The 18415-nt window shown below is 56.8% G+C and overlaps 2 protein-coding genes across 12 annotated transcripts; one reads left to right on the forward strand and one right to left on the reverse strand.

Moving 5' to 3' along the window:
• Nucleotides 1-1839: 1839 nt before the first annotated feature.
• FBXO2 (F-box protein 2) lies at nucleotides 1840-8634 on the reverse strand. The gene is made up of 6 exons (XM_003936022.4): nucleotides 8544-8634; nucleotides 3860-4225; nucleotides 3327-3456; nucleotides 3159-3254; nucleotides 2493-2631; nucleotides 1840-2276 (listed from the first exon to the last, which is right to left on the reverse strand). Exons 1-6 carry the CDS (start codon nucleotides 8563-8565, stop codon nucleotides 2142-2144), a joined length of 888 nt encoding a protein of 295 aa, XP_003936071.1. The 5' UTR covers nucleotides 8566-8634; the 3' UTR covers nucleotides 1840-2141.
• A 92-nt stretch (nucleotides 8635-8726) lies between these two features.
• FBXO44 (F-box protein 44) lies at nucleotides 8727-16600 on the forward strand. Of its 11 annotated transcripts, none has more exons than XM_010346519.3 (7): nucleotides 9081-9172; nucleotides 10022-10316; nucleotides 12605-12731; nucleotides 12873-12968; nucleotides 13077-13212; nucleotides 15470-15648; nucleotides 16296-16600. In XM_010346519.3, exons 2-6 carry the CDS (start codon nucleotides 10052-10054, stop codon nucleotides 15611-15613), a joined length of 768 nt encoding a protein of 255 aa, XP_010344821.1. In that variant the 5' UTR covers nucleotides 9081-9172; nucleotides 10022-10051; the 3' UTR covers nucleotides 15614-15648; nucleotides 16296-16600. The 11 variants fall into 11 exon arrangements, with proteins under 11 accessions (XP_039329571.1, XP_010344821.1, XP_010344822.1 ...); XM_010346520.3 differs by having other exon boundaries at nucleotides 16306-16600; XM_010346521.3 differs by having other exon boundaries at nucleotides 16311-16600.
• The last annotated feature ends 1815 nt before the right edge of the window (nucleotides 16601-18415 follow it).

The raw sequence follows: 18415 nt of genomic DNA on the forward strand, positions 1-18415 counted from the left end.
CCTTGGCTTTGGCTGCTGGCTACAGGCACTGCAACTCCTACATCTGCATCCGCAGCCCCGGGCCCCACTCTCCATGGGTCTCTTTCCTGAATGCCCCATAGGTACTTGAAACTCAGGGGTGCTCCCCTCCACCTGCAGCCCCTCCCATACCCCCCATTCCTGCACCGACCTCCAGTCCTCACAGGCACCCCTACCTGCCCCCCTGGCCCCTCATGCCCACAACCGGTCTCCACCTCATTTTCTCCCACAGCCCAGTGCAGGCTCCAATCCCCTTCCCACTCACCCCATCTGCTCTTAACCTGGCTCCCCCACACGCCCACCCCTAAGCACGGGAGCTCATGGGGTGAGTCTGCTCCTCCATAGCCCTTCAACAAGCTGGGCCCCAGGGGCAAGGCATCAGTTCCTTTGTCTGACTGGCAGCTCAGGCGAGCATGGACTGTGCCTTCCCCACCAGACTAAAATCCCCTAGACGGGGCGGAGGGTGTCCTTGCAGAAGCAGCTATGCCGCTCCCTTGAAAGAGTTTTTTGAAGTCACGGTTTTGTCTCCCCTGTCAAACTTTGGATGCCCCCAGAGCAGGGACTGCGTCTCCACCACTGCACTGGAGGGCCCAGGACACTGGCCCCCCTCCCACCCTTCATGTGGCTGGGCTGCCGATTCTTCCTGTGAAGTCTCTTACTCCCAGCTGTAACTTCAGGGCCCCACACATGACCTGGGCTGGGGCTGGGGCTCTGGGAAGTGTAAGCAAATGAATGAGTGAATGAATGAACAATTGCAGGCAGGCCCCAGCTTCAACACTGCAGTCCCACAAGACCAGCAGGTAGCATCCGGGTTCAGAACCAAAGCAAAGCTGGAGGCTCTCAGTGATTTTATTGGTCTCCATTTCAGGAGAGGAGGGCAGAGGGTTCCAGGCCCTTCAAACACCTGCCCCCAGGACCGGCGGCGGACAGTCTTTGGAAGGGGCTGGGTTGGCCGGAAGGAGTGCTGGAGCACAGAGTCCAGCACGACACCCTCCCCTCCTCTCCTCTTCCCCTCCCCAAAGCCAATGCCAGGGCCAGCCTGGACCAGGCTTGGAAGACGGCCAAAGAGACCAGATGCTAATGACTCCAGGAGGGACAGCAGGGAATAGGCAAGAACTAAGAGAAACCCCAAAGCAATCCTTTCTGTGCTTCCTCACCCCCACTTCCCATCCCCCACCCCAGGCCCCTCACCTCCATCCCTGGGCCCAAGAGAACCCATACTCTAGACCTGAGCACAGTTCACACCCACCCCAGTTACCAATTAAAGGAATTGACACCTTGTCCTAGGGGCCCAGCTTGATGAAGGGCTGTGGAGGCTTGGGGAAAGTGAGGATGCTGTGGACTCACGCCTATCTACTCCTGGCCTCTGCCCCTCCAGGCAGCTGGGGGAGGGTGGAGGCAGGGCCGCTCAGGACTCTACTCACATGCTGCTATTGGTCACCCAGGCCCTGAGAACTGGTACACCCCCTACCCCACTCTGCATGTAGTAAAGGATGGGGGATGGTAGCGAAGCCTAGGATAATCGCTGGACCAAGAGAGGCCTGGAGGGCAGCCCCCCTGACACGCCCTCTTCTGGCCTCTGGGCAGCTTGGGTGTCTGTCAGGCGCCAGTCCCAGCTCACCCCTCCTCACTCTCACAATCCCAGCTTTGTCCTGCCTGGCCTGGCTGGGCCCAGCTGGCTCCATACTGGCCAAGGGCCGCTGGAAACCAGAGCAGCTGGAGTCCCACCAAGTATTTTTCCAGGCTGGGCCGGGGGCCCTCAGGAGACAGAAAAGGACGGGAAGGGAGCAGTGTTCGTTGAGCCACTTGTTCATCCACTCCTTCCTTGGACAAGTAATATTTATTGAGAGCCCACTTTGTGGCAGGCACTGTGCTTACGTGCAGGGGATTCAGCAGTGGGTCCCGTCAAGCCCACACCCTCCCGGATCTACATTCTAGAAGCCGGCTATCTAAGCAAACCTATGCCAACAAAACTCCCGCACCGTTCCGCTCTGGGGCTGGGCTTGGAGCAAGAGGGTGTGTGTGGTCTGGGGAAGGTGAGGACGCTATGGACTAAGTGAACGCCTATCTCTCCCCGGCCTGTGCCCCTCCAGGCAGCCGGGGGAGGGTGGAGGCAGGGCTGCTCAGGGTTCTACCCACACGCTGCTGTTGGTCACCCGGGCCCCGAACCAGCCCTTCCAGTAGACGGAGTCCTGCCCCCCGTGCTCGAAGCGGACGAAGCGGACGCCCGGCCCGTAGTCAGTGAAGGTGTGGGAGATCTGGGGGCGGAGGTAGCGAGAGTCAGCCTCCGAGGTCCCGATGCCTCTCCTGCCGCCCCATCCCGGCACACTCCCACCCCTCTCGGTTTCTCCGCGGTATTCAGAGCTCTCTGCACCACCCGGTGAGTACCGCAGCCCCGTGCCCCGGAGCGCCGTGGGCGGGGTCTCCTAAAGCCACGCCCCTCGTGTCCGGACCACGCCCCTCCCCTGACTTACTTCCATCCAGCCTCCGCCGTCACTGTCTTGGGGCACTGCCACCTGCCCGCTGTTGAATTCGGCCAGCACATCCTCGTGCTCCGACAGTAGCTTCACGGTGAGCTCGTAGAGGCAGCCAGCGTCGCTGCGGCCAGAGTACCTGACCAGAGGGAGAGAGCGAGGTGGGGCGGGTGGCGGGGGGCATGGCCTCAGCACTGCTGATCTCCCCCTGGAGATGGGGATTTCCACAGAAGTCCTCCTGAGCGCCCAGCATCCCTGTCGGCCAGTACTGCCAGTGCTCCCAGCTTACAGATAAGGAAAGTGACAGCCCAAGAGCCAAACAAAAGGACTAAATTCCAGGTCGGCCAGATCCCAGCCTGGGGCTGACGCCCGTCCAGAGTCTCCTTTGGTTGGACCGCAGACTGACTTTGAAATATATACATTACATATATACAAACATATATATGTGCATATATTTGCCAACATTTAAAACTCAGGAGGGGAGGTGGGTTTCCAGGTTCTCGTGAAAACTCAGAAGCTGTCAACCCTTGCAGATCCGTGGCCCACGTGGCCTCAACCCCTGCAGTGGGGAGGCAGCACTCCGGGTGGGGGTTGGAGGTCCCCAGTTGGCTCACCCCTCTGCCTTACCCCGCTCCTCCCTGCCCTGCCACCCCAGGACCCTCTCACCAGTCCTTCACCACGATGGCCGGCTGAGTCGTATCCAGCAGCTCCTCCCAGTAGCCCTCGGCCTGCAGGTCAATGAGCTGTGCTTTGCGGCACCACCTGGGAGAACTGGAGTTAGGACAGAGCGAACGCCCTCCCCGCCACCCCCCTCCTCCACCCCCTTCTCCTTACTCAAAGGAGGAGGCGAAGTACTTCTTGACGCTCTCATCATGGGTGAACTCCACCCCACTGTCTCCAGGCAGCTCCTCCACCCTCCAGCCGTCCCCACCATGCTGCACGTCACACCAGCCCTCCAAGTCCTCTGTAGGGACACGACAGCCCCACCCTGGTCACCCAGTCCCTGCTAAGGCTGTGGAGGGCTGGCTCTTGCCACTATGTGGAGAGGGGCATGGCAAAGGCGGCACTTGGTGTCGGGGTGGGCAGATGATGAATGAGAGGGTGGACCAGTGGGCACTGTCTGAATCTGCCTCCCGGGAGGCGTGTCTCCCATCCCGCCCTGCCCCAGCTGGCTGAGGGTGGGAGGACCCGGGAGAGAGACCCCAGGGCGCAGACGGCCAGACAGCCATAGTAATAGACAGCCTTGGGGCTACCCAGTGCTGGCACCTAGCCAGGCGCTTTCTCCCATTCCTCCCTCAAAGCCAGCCGGCGCCGTTTCGCCCTTTTCGCAGCAGGGGAAGCTGAGCTTGCCGGCGCCGGCCTCTCACCTTCCCCGCACGGGTTGCGCAGCAGGTTGCGGCGCCGCTTGCTTAGGAAGTAGAACCGCTGCCAGTGGTCGCGCTCCTCCTCCGCGCCACCCTCGGGCACCAGCCCCTCCTGCTGGCACTTGAGCAGCCACAGCGGGGCGCCGTCCACCAGCTCCTTCCAGCGCAGGCACACCAGGCGGCAGGCCTGCACCAGCTCGGCGGCCGGGAGCGCGGCCAGCACGCGCAGCAGCAGCGGCTCGGGCAGCTCGTCCAGGTACGCAGTCGCAGCCTCCTCCTCCTCCTCCTGGTCCTCCGGCCGCTCCTCCTCGGCGCTCACCTCCTCCGGCTGCTCCTCCGGGCTTGCCTCCTCCGGCTGGCCCACGCTCTCTGCAGGTAGGGGTGGGTGGGGGGCTGTGACTCCCCCACGCTGTCCCCTCCATGCCCCAGGACTGCAATGTACCTGTATCCTCCCCACCCACCGTGGGACAATCCACAGCTGGGGCTGGAGATTCCATGACTCCAGACTGGTGTCCAAGGAGGAGGGCCACAGGGCCACACACCAACCCTGGATCAGCCCCCAAGTCCAAAGAGGTGCCTGTTTCCTCAGTTGGACCAGTCAACTCCAGGCTTGGGCAGATACATAGCAGCAAGGATCATATTATTATTATCAATGACGTCTATCTATAGCACTGCCCTAACCCTTACACACAGGAACTCCTTTCATTCTCCCAAGCACAATCTGAGATCCCTGCTCCCCTCACCTCCTCAGGAAGCCTTCTGGGACTTCTCCCATGACACGCCCCCCCACACACACACACACACAGCCATTCCTAGCTTTTTTTCCTGGGGTGTGATCCTGTGATAAACACCTGTCTTTGGCCTCATGAGGGCCAGAACATGGACTGGAAAACACACAGCTTCATGCCCTGTGCCTGGCATCTGGCACCTTGCCCGGTGTGTTGTCAGCTCATGTGTTGGGCTGCTCAGCAAGTGTTAGGGACTGTCCAAAGCATTTCAACTTCATTTGCTCTTTAAATTCTCATACCAGCTGGGCACCGTGGCTCTTGCCTGTAATCCCAGCACTTTGGGAGGCTGAGACAAGCAGATCACAAGGTCAGGAGTTCGAGACCAGCCTGACCAACATTGTGAAACCCTGTCTCTACTAAAAATATGTAAAAACTTTAGCCAGGCATAGCGGTGCGCGCCTGTAATCCCAGCTACTTTTAGGAGGCTGAAGGAGGAGAATCGCTTGAACCCAGGAGGCGGAGGTTGCAGTCAGCCAAGATCGTGCCACTGCACTCCAGCCTGGGAGACAGAGACTCCGTCTGAAAAAAAAAACAACCAACCAAAAAAAACAAACAAACAAACAAAAAAACCAGAAAGTAAAAGTAAATCCTCATATTATTTGAGGTTGCTCTTATTGCTGTCCTTTATTTTTTCTTTTCTTTTCTTTTCTTTTTTTTTTTTTTGAGCTGGAGTTTCACTCTTGTTTTTCAGGCTGGAGTTCAATGGCATGATCTCGGCTCACCGTAACCTCTGCCTCCTAGATTCAAGCAATTCTCCTGCCTCAGCTTCCCAAGTAGCTGGGATTACAGCCAAGTGCCACCACGCCCAGCTAATTTTTTGTACTTTTAATAGAGACGGGGTTTCTCCATGTTGGTGACGCTGGTCTCAAACTCTCGACCTCAGGTGATCCGCCCACCTTAGCCTCCCAAAGTGCTGGGATTACAGGCATAAGCCATGGCACCCGGCCTGCGGTCCTTATTTCACTGATGAGGAAACTAAGGCACAAAGAGGTGAAACAGCCCAGGATCACATGGCTAATCAGTGGTTGGAGCCTGGATTTGAACCCAGACAGTCTGACTCCAGAGCCATCTTAAATCATCACAGCCTCCACAAAATAATTCACTGAATTAGTAGGCAGTGTTAGGATTTTGACTTTTCTGGTTTTTTTGTTTTTGTTTTTGTTTTGAGATGGAATCTTGCTCTGTCATCCAGGCTGGAGAGCAGTGGTGCAATCTCTACTCACTGCAACCTCTGCCTCCCGGTTCAAGTGATTCTTCTGCCTCAGCCTCCCAAGTAGCTGGGATTATAGGCATGTGCCACCACGCCTGGCTAATTTTTGTTTTTGTTTGTTTGTTTTTTGTTTTTTTGAGATGGAGTTTCGCTCTTGTTACCCAGGCTGGAGTGCAATGGTGTGGTCTCGGCTCACCGTAACCTCCGCCTCCTGGGTTCAGGCGATTCTCCTGCCTCAGCCTCCTGAGTAGCTGGGATTACAGGCATGTGCCACCATACCCAGCTAATTTTTTGTATTTTTAGTAGAGACGGGGTTTCACCATGTTGACCAGGATGGTCTCGATCTCTTGACCTCGTGATCCACCCGCCTCGGCCTCCCAAAGTGCTGGGATTACAGGAGTGAGCCATCTCGCCCAGCCAACTTTTCTTTTTAAAGATGCAGTCTCACTATGTTGCCCAGGCTGGCCTCCAACTCCTAGACTCAAGCAATCCTCCTGCCTCAGCCTCCCAAAGTGCTGGGATTACAGTCATGCTCCACCACACCCAGGCCAGGATTTTAACTTTGCAAGTGCAAATGCTCAGGCTCAGGGATGAAGTGACTTGTTGAAGGACACATTGCCAGGATTTAAGGAAGGGGACATGGGACCTGAGGCCTTCAGGCTTTGTGTGACTTGGGGATGAGGAGGGACTCATTAAAAGAAACTGTATCAAGCAAGGAGAGGACATAGGGGCTTGGGGAAGGACGCTTTCTCCACCTCTTCTTTCTCCTCCCCTGGCCCTCAGTTTTCTCATCTATAAAATGGGGGTAATCGTTGTGCCAGGCCATACAGACAGGACAGATGTCCAAATCCCCTGAGGAGGGAGGTGAGGGCATTCTGAATTGTAAAGAGGTAGGCAGATGTCACCGCGGCAGCTGGACTGTCTTTTGGATCCCAGTCGGCTTCAGCTGGGCTGTCACAGCCCTGAGTAAATGGACACCGAGTGCCCCAGATGCCTGGATGAGGGAGAGCCAGTGAGGAGACAGGGCCACTCTGGGTGATCAGGGAGACCACAGCTCTCAGATCTACGAACGCAGAGTTCCTGAGGGCTAGGCCCGGAGAGCCAAGGCAGTGGTGGGCACAGTCCAGGCACTAGGGAAGGGGACAGGTGGCAGGGCCCAGACCCAAGTCTCCAGGCCCGCCAGCCCCTAACGTCCTCACATGCAGCCTCACCTCCCTGCCCAACACACAGTCAGGCCCTTGAGAGCTTTTTCAGAGCCCAGAGCACACAGTGAGTCCTCAGTCTTCCTGAGTGAACCTCACTGAACACAGCACTTCTTCCTTGTTAGTTTTGTTTTGTTTTTTTTTTTTTTGGCCACATCTTTATGATGTGAGGATTTACACCTGCCCCTTTGACAAAGAGGCAAGGGGGAACAAAAGGGGCTCAATGGCTTCCCCCAGACCACATCACAGAACAGCGGGAAGACAGAGGAAAAGGCCAGGCCTGAAGCCACATCACCTGCCCATGCGAATGCCCTCAGCTCTCTGGGGAGCTGGGCCCAGTGTCCTCACCTCTCCAGTCCTCCCCCTCCCCGGCCCTGGCCCCAGTGGACACCTGATGCTCCCCGAAAGGTGCACTTCACCCAGTCCCCTGTCCTGGCCCCGGGGCCTGGCACTGGAGGCCCCAGATCCAGTTACAGTTCCCCCCACCCTCTCTCTTGCACACACAACTCCCCACATTGTAGCTGGCGGAAAGTTATCTGGCTCGTGGAAGCTGCCTGCCTGCGAGGCTGATTCGCTCACCTGGATTGGGCCCCAGAGTCCAGGGAATAGCTGAGCCCTGGCAAAAAGCAGGAGCCAGTTCTGTAGCCCTACAGAGGGTGTGGCCAGAAGGCCAGGGATTGGGAGCAAGGGCTGCAGGTGCTGGTATTTTCACCGCTGGAGTTGGGGGGTGGTATTGGGGGCCTGAGCTTCCATCAGTCTGTTTGCCACCACCTACCCCAAGCAATGCCCACCCCCAGCTGGACCTGATGAGGAAAGAGTGGTGGCTGTCTGCAGGCAGGTCTTGTTCCCATCCTGACTCAGCAGGCCTAACAGGGAATTGGAGGTATGGGGGTGGGGGGTCTTGGGTGCCAGAGAGGATGACTGGGCACTCTGGGAGGGCCCAGAGCACCAGCCAGAGCTGCCCCCAACGCTCCCTCACCGCTGGCCCGGTCCTCACTGGGCATCTCACCACCCCGGGGAGGGGAAGCCCCTCCAGGCAAGAGCGCTCAGGAGGAAGGCAGGGATAGGTGAGGCCAGGCCAGGGACCCCAAGGAATCCACGGGGATTCAGGCGGCCCCAGAGCCAGAGCTGGCACATGGCAGAGCTGATGGAAGAAAAGGCTCGCAACCTCTGTCCCAGACGCTTCCCAGGCCCCCGCCAGACAGAAAGCTGGAAGGCGGGAATGTGGGGGTCCTCTGGTGCTACTTCCTGGCTAGATGGGACCCAGGAGTCCTCCCTCCCTGCCGGTCGCCTCTCATGGCCTCCCGCCAGACCGAGGTAGCAGAGAGATGTGCTCTTTGAAGACCGCCTCTAGGACTTTGCTGGCGTGAAAGTTTGCCCGCCGGGTCTCGGGGGCCCCCTCGCTCTCTGACGCCCCTCCGTGCGGCGCTCGCCCGCCGACCCCGTCTCCCCTCCCCGCCGCAGCGAGCGGTGCAGGCGGCGGCTACCTGGGTCACCGTCTCCGTCCATCGCTGCGGAGGGCGGTCGCTAGAGGAGGAGCCGGAGCGCTGCAGGCTGCGTGAGTCCCGGGGCGGCGAGTCCCGGCGCAGTCCGCGTCTGGGTCGGTCCCCGCGGCCGCGCCTCTTAAAGGCCCCCGCCCCGCCCCGCCCCGCCTCTGGCCGGGCGCCCGGCGGCCCCGCAGTCCCAGCAGCCGGCCCGAGGCCCGGGGCCGCAGGTTCCTCAGCGGACCCAGGAGGCTGGGAAAGGTCAGGAGTTGGATTATGTTAAATTGGGGAGGGGTCCGATATGGGGCATCTCCCAGCTAACTCCTGGAGGGCTGCTGGGAGGAGGCGGCGAGGGGAGGCAGGGAGAGGTCGGGTCAGGCTGAGGGTGCGGGGCGGGTGGCCCAGATGGAGTCGGGGGGTAGGAGGCGCTTTCCGCCCCACCCCCCCCAGCCCAGGTAATTTTCCTACGCTGCGGTCGGGGGCACGTCCCTGGCCCCGCGCAGCGCTGCGCGGAGCAGGGCGAGGGGGCGGGGCCTGGCGGTCTGGGGCGGGGCCAACTTCCCGGGCGAGCGCAGGCCCAGTTGGTGAAGCCCGGGAGGCTGAGCGGATAGTGCCGCGGCGGCCGAGCGCAGGTGACTGGCGGGAGGGGGCACGGGGGGCGCTGGGGAGGGGGTGCGGCCCGGCGGGGGCTGCCGGGTGGGCTCCTGGGTTCCCAGTCGCGCCGCAGTTGCCGAGGAAGGCCTGGCACCGACCAGGCCCAGGCCGCGCTACGCGGCCGCGAACCCGGGCTGGGGTCGCCACCGATGTGCAGGCGTCCGAGCCCAGACTTTGGGCGAGGGGGACATCTTAAAGCACAGCGTGGGAAGCGGAGGCTGCAGGCGCGCTGGCGGACTTGAGGCAGGAGGAGCCCAACCGCGGGGCTCGGGGTGGGGGTGGGGAGGTAGAAAGGGCCTTTCCCTGTCGCCGACCCTCTTGTCACTCCCAGCTAGGCAGGTCTTTTCTTCTGAGATCTTGAGAAGCTGGCTGCAGCCTTTTGGACCTCCGCGAGAGGCAGTGATAATTAGCGCCCTCCTCCCATCACGTTCCGAGGATGGGAGAGAGGATGGTGACGGCACAGGAGGCCTGCGGTGCTCTGCCGGCCTGCGAATTACAGCCCCATTAATGGCTGTCTGGCCCACTGAAAAAGGCTGGCCCCGGAATCACAGAAGATCCGGGCTCCTGCCCCCTCTACCTTTATGTTTGTTTGACCTTGGGCACTGCTTTCCACCTCCTGTGGGAGGCCAGAGAAAAAAAATGACAGCTCCGCTTTTATTAGAGCACCTGATGTGTCCCAAGCCCCTTGGACGGCCCCAGTGACCCCTGGAGGTAAAGCACCCATTTGCAGAGAAGGAAACTGAGGCTGGGAGAGACACCATGAGTCTCCTGAGATAAAGGGCAGAGCAGGGATGAGGGATGAGGCCTGCAGCATAGCTTTTCAACAGCCACAGGAGGGTGTCCAGAAACCACCAGCCATGGCCGTGGGAAACATCAACGAGCTGCCGGAGAACATCCTGCTGGAGCTGTTCACGCACGTGCCGGCCCGCCAGCTGCTTGTGAACTGCCGCCTGGTCTGCAGCCTCTGGCGGGACCTCATCGACCTGGTGACCCTCTGGAAACGCAAATGCTTGCGAGAGGGCTTCATCACCGAGGACTGGGACCAGCCTGTGGCTGACTGGAAGATCTTCTACTTCCTTCGGAGCCTGCACAGGAACCTCCTGCACAACCCGTGCGCTGAAGGTGGGATACAGGCTGGGTCTGCCATGCCGCCAGTACACACACTGCCATGACACCAGTAATCTGTACTGAGCCCTTAGTATAAGCCGGGTACTTGGATGGTTTAACTCCTTTCTCCTCTCACAGTTGCCCGAAGAGGTGGGTACTGATAGTGCACACATTTTTCAGATGGGCAGACTGAGGCCAAGAGTGGTGTTTCTTATTGTTTTTTTTTTTTTTCCTCTCTCTTTTTTTGAGATGGAGTTTCACTCTGTCACCCAGGCTGGAGTGCAGTGGAGCAATCTTGGCTCACTGTAACCTCTATCTCCTGGGTTCAAGCAATTCTCCTGCCCCAGCCTCCCAAGTAGTTGGGATTACAGGCATGCGCCATTACACCTGGCTAATTATTTTGGGGGTTTTTTGTTGTTCTTTTTGTATTTTTTTGAGACAGAGTCTCACTCTGTTGCCCAGGCTGGAGTGCAATGGTGCAATCTTGGCTCACTGCAACCTTTGCCTCCCAGGTTCAAGTGATTCTCCTGCCTCAGCCTCCTGAGCAGCTGGGATTACAGGTGCCTGCCTGTAACACACCCAGCTAATTTTATGTATATTTAGTAGAGACGGGGTTTCACCATGTTGACCAGGCTGGTCTCAAACTCCTGGCCTCAAGTGATGTGCCTGCCTTCGCCCCACTAAGTGCTGGGATTACACATGTGAGCCACTGTGCCCAGCCTCTTATTCTACTCTTAAGATTATTTATTCAGTGACCTTTCCTAGGAAAGGAAATGTTGGCCAACTGGGACGAATTCTTCTCAAGACCCAGCCAGGGCCACTGCGCTCCAGTCTGGGCAACAGAGCAAGACTCTGTCTCAAAAAAAAACAAAAAACAAAAAAAACGCAACACAAGGCCAGGAAGGTCAGACCTATAATTTGTTCCCAGGCTCCAGGGTTGGTCCTACTGACACAGTCCCTAGAGGGCCAAAGGGGTTTTGCTTGTGGGAGAAGAATGGGACATCCAGCCTTCTTCCCAATATGTTACAACAGGTAAAGCAAGGCTTCTACAGCTCCTCGTTTGCTGGGTTGTCAGGTAGACACTGAGATGGGATGGGGACCTCGTTTTCCGCAACATGACCAAATTCTGGAGCAAAAGGGTAATAAAACAGCTCCTCCAAGCTGTGCATGAGCCAAATCTGGCTAAGGCATTAAGAATTGTTTTATGCCAGGCACGGTGGCTCATGTCTGTAGTCCTAGCACTTTGGGAAGCCAAGGCGGGCGGATCACCTTGAGGTCAGGAGTTCAAGACCAGCCTGGCCAACATGGTGAAACCCTGTCTCTACTAAAAATACAAAAATTTAGCTAGGCGTGGTATATTGGCAGGCAATATAACCCCAGCGAGTCGGGAGGCTGAAGCAGGAGAATTGCTTGAACCCGGGAGGTAGAGGTTGCAGTAAGCCGAGATTGCACCATTGCACTCCAGCCTGGGTAACAAGAGCGAAACTCCGTCTCAAAAAAAAAAAAAGGAAGCTGGGCGCGGTGGCTCACGCCTGTAATCCCAGCACTTTGGGAGGCGGAGGTGGGTGGATCATGAGGTCAAGAGATCGAGACCATCCTGGTCAACATAGTGAAACCCCGTCTCTACTAAAAATACAAAAAATTAGCTGGGCATGGTGGCGCGTGTCTGTAATCCCAGCTACTCAGGAGGCTGAGGCAGGAGAATCGCCTGAACCCAGGAGGCGGAGGTTGCGGTGAGCCGAGATCGCGCCATTGCACTCCAGCCTGGCTAACAAGAGCGAAACTCCGTCTCAAAAAAAAAGAAAAAAAAAAGGATCATTTTTACATTTTTAAAGGGTCATAAAAAAAGAAGAAGAAACAACAAAAAACCATGCAGTAGAAATAGTATGTAGTCTGAAAGCCAAAAAGCTTCCCAGCCCCTGTTCTTACTCCAGCTTACAGAGGAGACAACCAAAGCTTAGAGAGGAAAAGCAATTGGCCCAAGGTCACATAGCCAAGTACTGGTCAAGCTGGGATTAGACCCATGTCTATCTGGCCCACATCATAGTGTTGTTCTCCATCACAGAAGGGGTCTGGCCATTCGCATCACCAAGTGTCTCAGGGCCCCCAGGGAAATCACCTCCCTGTGCCTTTGACACAGGAAGCACCTAATACTCAGTGGGCACTGTGATCCTCAGCGTCCCACAGCACAGGGCTTGAGGGCAGCCGCCAAGATGCAAGCAGAGGAGCAGGGAGGAAGGGGGATGGGGAGAAGGTGGCCACAGAGGGGCTTCCTTTCAGTGTGAACTCTGCTTTTCCACTAGAGGGGTTCGAATTCTGGAGCCTCGATGTGAATGGAGGTGATGAGTGGAAGGTGGAGGATCTCTCGAAAGACCAGAGGAAGGAATTCCCCAATGACAAGGTCAAGAAATACTTCGTGACTTCATATTAGTAAGATTCGGGGACTTGGGGTCGGGGAAAGCCCAAATCAGTTTATCCTGGGGTCTCTCCTACCCCAGGAAGGGGCAGTCCTAGACCCTCACTGCCCTAGTGGTGGGCCCCAGCCCCTCCCACCCCTCTGCCTGCCCCCAGCACCTGCCTCAAGTCCCAGGTGGTGGACCTCAAGGCTGAAGGGTATTGGGAGGAGCTGATGGATAACACACGGCCGGACATCGAGGTCAAGGACTGGTGAGTGCCTGGGGCGAGGGTCTGGGGTGGGGGCATGCCACTCAGGCGCCCCACCCCCGCCCTGCCCCCAATCTTCGAGGCCCTGATGGGCCCTCCCACTCCCTGCAGGTTCGCAGCCAGGCCAGACTGCGGGTCAAAGTACCAGCTGTGCGTTCAGCTCCTGTCGTCCGCTCACGCGCCTCTGGGGACCTTCCAGCCAGACCCGGCGACCATCCAGCAGAAGAGCGATGCCAAGTGGAGGGAGGTGCGTGGGTCTGGGAGGCAGAGGCAGAGGCAGAGGCAGAGGCAGATCATCCAAGGCCGAGGCTGCAGTCAGATGGGCCGAGGTTCAGATCCAAGCTCTGCGCTTTCTCACCTGTGCTTCCAATGCTCTGGGCTTCACTCACCGCTTCTATAAAACGGGTATATAGTGTTTCCCTCATAGAGCTCCGAAAGAAATGATGAAATGACGCTGGTGAAGCCAGAGCCAAAAAATATTTCAAAACGTTGGCCAGGTGTGGTGGCTCACGCCTGTAATCCCAACACTTTGGGAGGCCAAGGAGGCCAGATCACCTGAGGTCAGGAGTTTGAGATCAGCCTGGCCAATATGGAGAAACCCTGTCTCTACTAAAAACACAAAATTAGCCAGGTGTGGTGGCACATGCCTGTAATCTCAGCTACTCGGGAGGCAGAGGCAGGAGAATTGCTTGAACCCGGAGGTGGAGGTTGCAGTGAGCCAAGATTGTGCCACTGCACTCTAGCCTGGGCAAAAAGAGCAAAACTCCATCTCAAAAAAAATCCAAAAGGTTGACAGTTAGTAATTACTAATATTGATTATTATTGTTTTCTAGACTTGGGTCAGCAAATTTGTTTTAATTTACTTATTTTTAGGGACAGGGTCTCTGTCACCCAAGCTGGAGTGCAGTGGCACATTCACTGATATCACCGCAGCCTCAAACTCTTAGGCTCACGCCGTCTTCTTGCCTCAGCCTCCTTAGTAGCTGGGAATGCAGGTGCTGCCACCACACCCAGCTAATTAAAAGAATTTTTTTTTTTTTTTGTAGAAACAGAGTTTTGCTTTGTTGCCCAGGCGGATCTTGAACTCCTGGCCTCAAGGCATCCTCCCACCTCAGCCTCCAAAGTGCTGGAACTGCAGGCATGAGCCACTGTACCCAGCCCTAGCAAATGCTTTCTTAAAAGGGCTGATATGAATATGTTAGATTTCGCAAGTCACACTGTCTGTCACAACTGCTCAACTCTCCACAGCTCTAGACAACATGGAAACAAATGGACGTGGCTGTGTTCCAGTAAAACTTTATTTATAAAAGCAGGCAGTGGGCCTGCTGGCCATCGTCTGTCACCCCAGCCTTATCCAGTAGAACTTTCTGTAGTGGTAGAAATGGTCTCTGTCTACGCTACCCAGTAAGGTAGCCAGTAGCTACATGTGACCACTGGACAGTTAGTAAGAGCCAGTTCCAAGTGCAACTGAATACCTTTTCTATTTCACCCAATTTTACTTAATTTTAACGTAAATGATACATGTGCCCTGTGATAAGGGTATGGGATATCCTTGGCAGCTTGCAATTTCTTTCCATTTCTTTGGGCTGAATGAATGACAATCCCACGGAGTATACCAGCAGGATTTTGCTCCATTTTACAGATGAGGAAACTGAGGCACGGGGAAAGACAGTGGTCTGCTCAAAATCACAGAGCTAGAGCTAGAACTCCATTCTGCTGAATTCTGGTCCAGCACCAAGAACTCAGCCACTTCTTGTTCCCCTGCCCCACCTCAGGCAGCGCCACACTCAGGGTCAGCTCCCCCAACCCCAACGCCTTTTTTTTTTTTTAAGGCTCATTTTCTTTTCTTTTTTTTCTTTTTGAGACGGAGTTTCACTCTTGCTACCCAGGCTGGAGTGCAATGGCGCGATCTCGGCTCACCGCAACCTCCGCCTCGTGGGTTCAGGCGATTCTCCTGCCTCAGCCTCCTGAGTAGCTGGGATTACAGGCACGCGCCACCATGCCCAGCTAATTTTTTGTATTTTTAGTAGAGACGGGGTTTCACTATGTTGACCAGGATGGTCTCGATCTCTTGACCTCGTGATCCGCCTGCCTCAGCCTCCCAAAGTGCTGGGATTACAGGCGTGAGCCACTGCGCCCGGCCCAAGGCTCATTTTCTTTAATTTCTTTTGTATTTCAGAAACAGGGTCTCTGTTGCCCAGGCTGGAGTGCAGTAGCGTGATCACAGCTCACTGCAGCCTTGACCTCCTGCCTCAACCTGTACTGCTACCTCAGCCTGCCTTGGACTATGGGCACACGCCACCATGCCTGGCTAATTTTTTTTTTTTCTTGTAGAGATGGTACCTCACTATCTCTGGTTTGCAACCAGACTGGTCACAAACTCCTGGACTCAAACAATCCTCCCACCTCCGCCTTCCAAAGTACTGGGATTCCAGGTGTAAGGCACCACACCCAGCCCGAGTCAGCTCCCTTGACCTCTCTCCCCACTCTGCCTGCCCCACCAGGTCTCCCACACGTTCTCCAACTACCCGCCCGGCGTCCGCTACATCTGGTTTCAGCACGGCGGCGTGGACACTCACTACTGGGCCGGCTGGTACGGCCCGAGGGTCACCAACAGCAGCATCACCATCAGGCCCCCGCTGCCCTGACACCCCCTGAGCCCCCATCTGCTGAACCCTGACTGGTAAACAACTGTTGTCAGAAAAGGGCTGGGCTTGGGAAGGGGAGGTGGTGGCCAGGCATCCCCAGACCTCTGACTTCACTCTTGCCCCCAGCCACCTCTTCTTTGTGGAGCCTCTTAGTGTGGGTAGCCCTCTTGATGAATAATGGCCAGGGAAGCCTGCATAGGCCCCTTTCAGAGACAGAGCATCCTGAGATGTGGGAGGCGCAGGGTGTTCCCCTGGGCCCCTCAGAAAGTTGAGCTTGGAGGCCATCCTGGATCTCTCTCCCTCCCTGTCCTGGGACCATTCTCCCTGTGTTCCTTGAAGACCCTCAGAGCAGGGACAGGAAACACATCTGGCAAGCTTGCAGCTGCCCTCATGGTGCAGGTGCAGGGAGGTGACCGTGTAACTCAGACTGATCTGGGACGTGGAGGGCGGGCTCATGGGCTGTGCTCTGCCCCATCTGCTGCTTGCAGTCTCTGGCTCTGCCTGCCTACTCAGAAGAGGTGGGTTGGCTCGGAGGCTCAGGCCTGGTCTGAGATGGGCAGACCCAGGGTGGGGTGGGGTCCAGGATGGGTGTGGACCGTCCTCACCATCAGTGAAGCCCCAGAAGCTAGATGGGTAGCAGGTAGGGGTCAAGTTCCCAGAGGACGGAGGTAATCCTGCACAGGATGTCCCAGGGCAGGTGGGGAGCAGGACAGGACCTGATGCTGACAGCCGGACACGTGAGCCCTGGATGAGCGCGGTAGGGGTTTCGAAGGATCGCCTGTCCACCTCCCAGATCCAGGCAAGGCCCCCTCTGGCTTGGAGAGCATTCCAAGCCCCCACCCCACCCCTAGAGCTGCCATTCCCAGGACCTCTCTAATCCCACTCAGCCACCCTTGGAACTCACCTCTTGTCCTGTTGGAAGGACAGCCGTGTTCTCCTGACCTCACCCTACTGCATGCAGCCAAATAAAAGGTGTGCCCAGCCTAACCTGTGCCCTGTGGTTTCTGGAAGGAAAGGCAGACTTTAGGCAGTCCTGCCCGGATCTGCAGATGGTCCAATGGTGTGGCTTCTGTCTAAGGTACAAAGGGGTTGACATTTCAGGAACCAGGCCATCACAGAAGCAGGTTCATGGGACAGACCCCTCAGGGTGCTGCAGGTGTCTCACCTGGTAGCCATCCAGTACTGCTGGCTACCTCTGGAGGCCCAGCCACAGGCTGGGGTTGGGATTGGGTGGACATCTCTGGGCAGCCTTTGAGTCCACCTCATGCCAGACCAGCAGTGCCACCCAGGCACTGCCTCCCGGTGTTACTGTTTGCCAAGAGCTTTACGTTGGATGAAGCCGAAGCATTTAGAATGGTGCCTGACACACAGTAGGTGCTTGATATGGTTAAGTTTTGTGTTCCCCACCCAGATTTTACCTTGAATGGTAATTCCAGGTGTTTAAGGAGAGACCTGGTGGGAAATGATTGGATTATGGGGGCGGTTTTCCCCATGATGTTCTCATGATAGTGGCTGAGCTCTCACGAGATCTGATGGTTTTACACGTGCCGATTTCCCCGGCTCCCTCCTGCCACCATGTGAAGAAGGTCATTGCTTCCCCTTCACCTTCCACCATAATTGTAAGTTTCTTGAGGCTTCCCCAGCCATGTGGAACTGTGTCAATTAAACCTCATTCCTTTATAAATTACCCAGTCTCAGGTATTTCCTTATGTCATTGTGAACATGGACTAATACTGGTCTCAGTAAGTACAACTTACATTTAGTTATCTCAATCAAGGGTGAGCTAGATAAGGGCCAGGGTGGGGTCACCACCCACCAGCCCATGGCAAACTGCAGAAGGACGGCCTTCCACGGAGAAGATGCAACCCTGACTGCAATTAATTCAGCCTGGGCCAGTCCCCTTGTGCAGTGCACAGCCTGCACAACCCGTGGTGGTGGCCTGAACAAGGTGCTTGCTAAATATTTGTTGACTGTTGGAAGAAATTCATGAACTTAATCCTGACAAAAAAACAGAGGTTTTTGTTTTTTGAGACAAGGTCTTGCTTTGTCGCCCAAGCGACAAGGACTGCAGTGGTACAGTCTCGGCTCACTGCAGCCTCCCAGGTTCAAGATCGATTCTCCCGGCTCAGCCTCCGGAGTAGCTGGGATTACAGACATGTGCCACCACGGCCTGCTTTTATATATATATATATATAATTTTTTTTTTGGAGACAGAGTTTCAGTCTGTCATCAGGCGCCAGGCTGGAGTGCAGTGGCACGACCTCGGCTCACTGCAGTCTCCGCCTCCCGGGTTCAAGCAATTCTCCTGCCTCAGCCTCCCGAGTAGCTGGGACTACAGGCGCGCGCCACCACGCCCAGCTAATTTTTTTGTATTTTTAGTAGAGACGGGGTTTCACCATGTTGACCAGGATGGTCTCGAACTCCTGACCTCAAGCGATCCACCCGCCTTGGCCTCCCACTGCGAGAGTCACCACGCCCGGTCCCTCACGGCTTTTTTTTTTTTTTTTAACCTCTGAGGCCTACGGAGGTGACGCCCTAGGAAGGACCCTCTGGAGCCCAGTGCTCAGCTCCCGCCTCCAGGGAGGGTCGGGGGAGCTGCCGTAGGGTCCGGGGACTTGCCCTGTGGAGGAAGCGGGTGCCGTTGCTGAGCTGCCCGCCGCCTGGAGGTGGAGACTCAGCTTCAGGACACGCAGGCCGGCCGCCGCCAGGGCGCAAGTCCCGGGGACCCCAGGTTCGTCTTCCCGGGGCGAGGGGGCGGGGCGGGGCGGGGCCGGGCGGGGCCGGGACTCGGGTGGGGACCGA

Source organism: Saimiri boliviensis, chromosome 11, assembly GCF_048565385.1.
Source record: "Saimiri boliviensis isolate mSaiBol1 chromosome 11, mSaiBol1.pri, whole genome shotgun sequence".
Taxonomy (NCBI): domain Eukaryota; kingdom Metazoa; phylum Chordata; class Mammalia; order Primates; family Cebidae; genus Saimiri; species Saimiri boliviensis.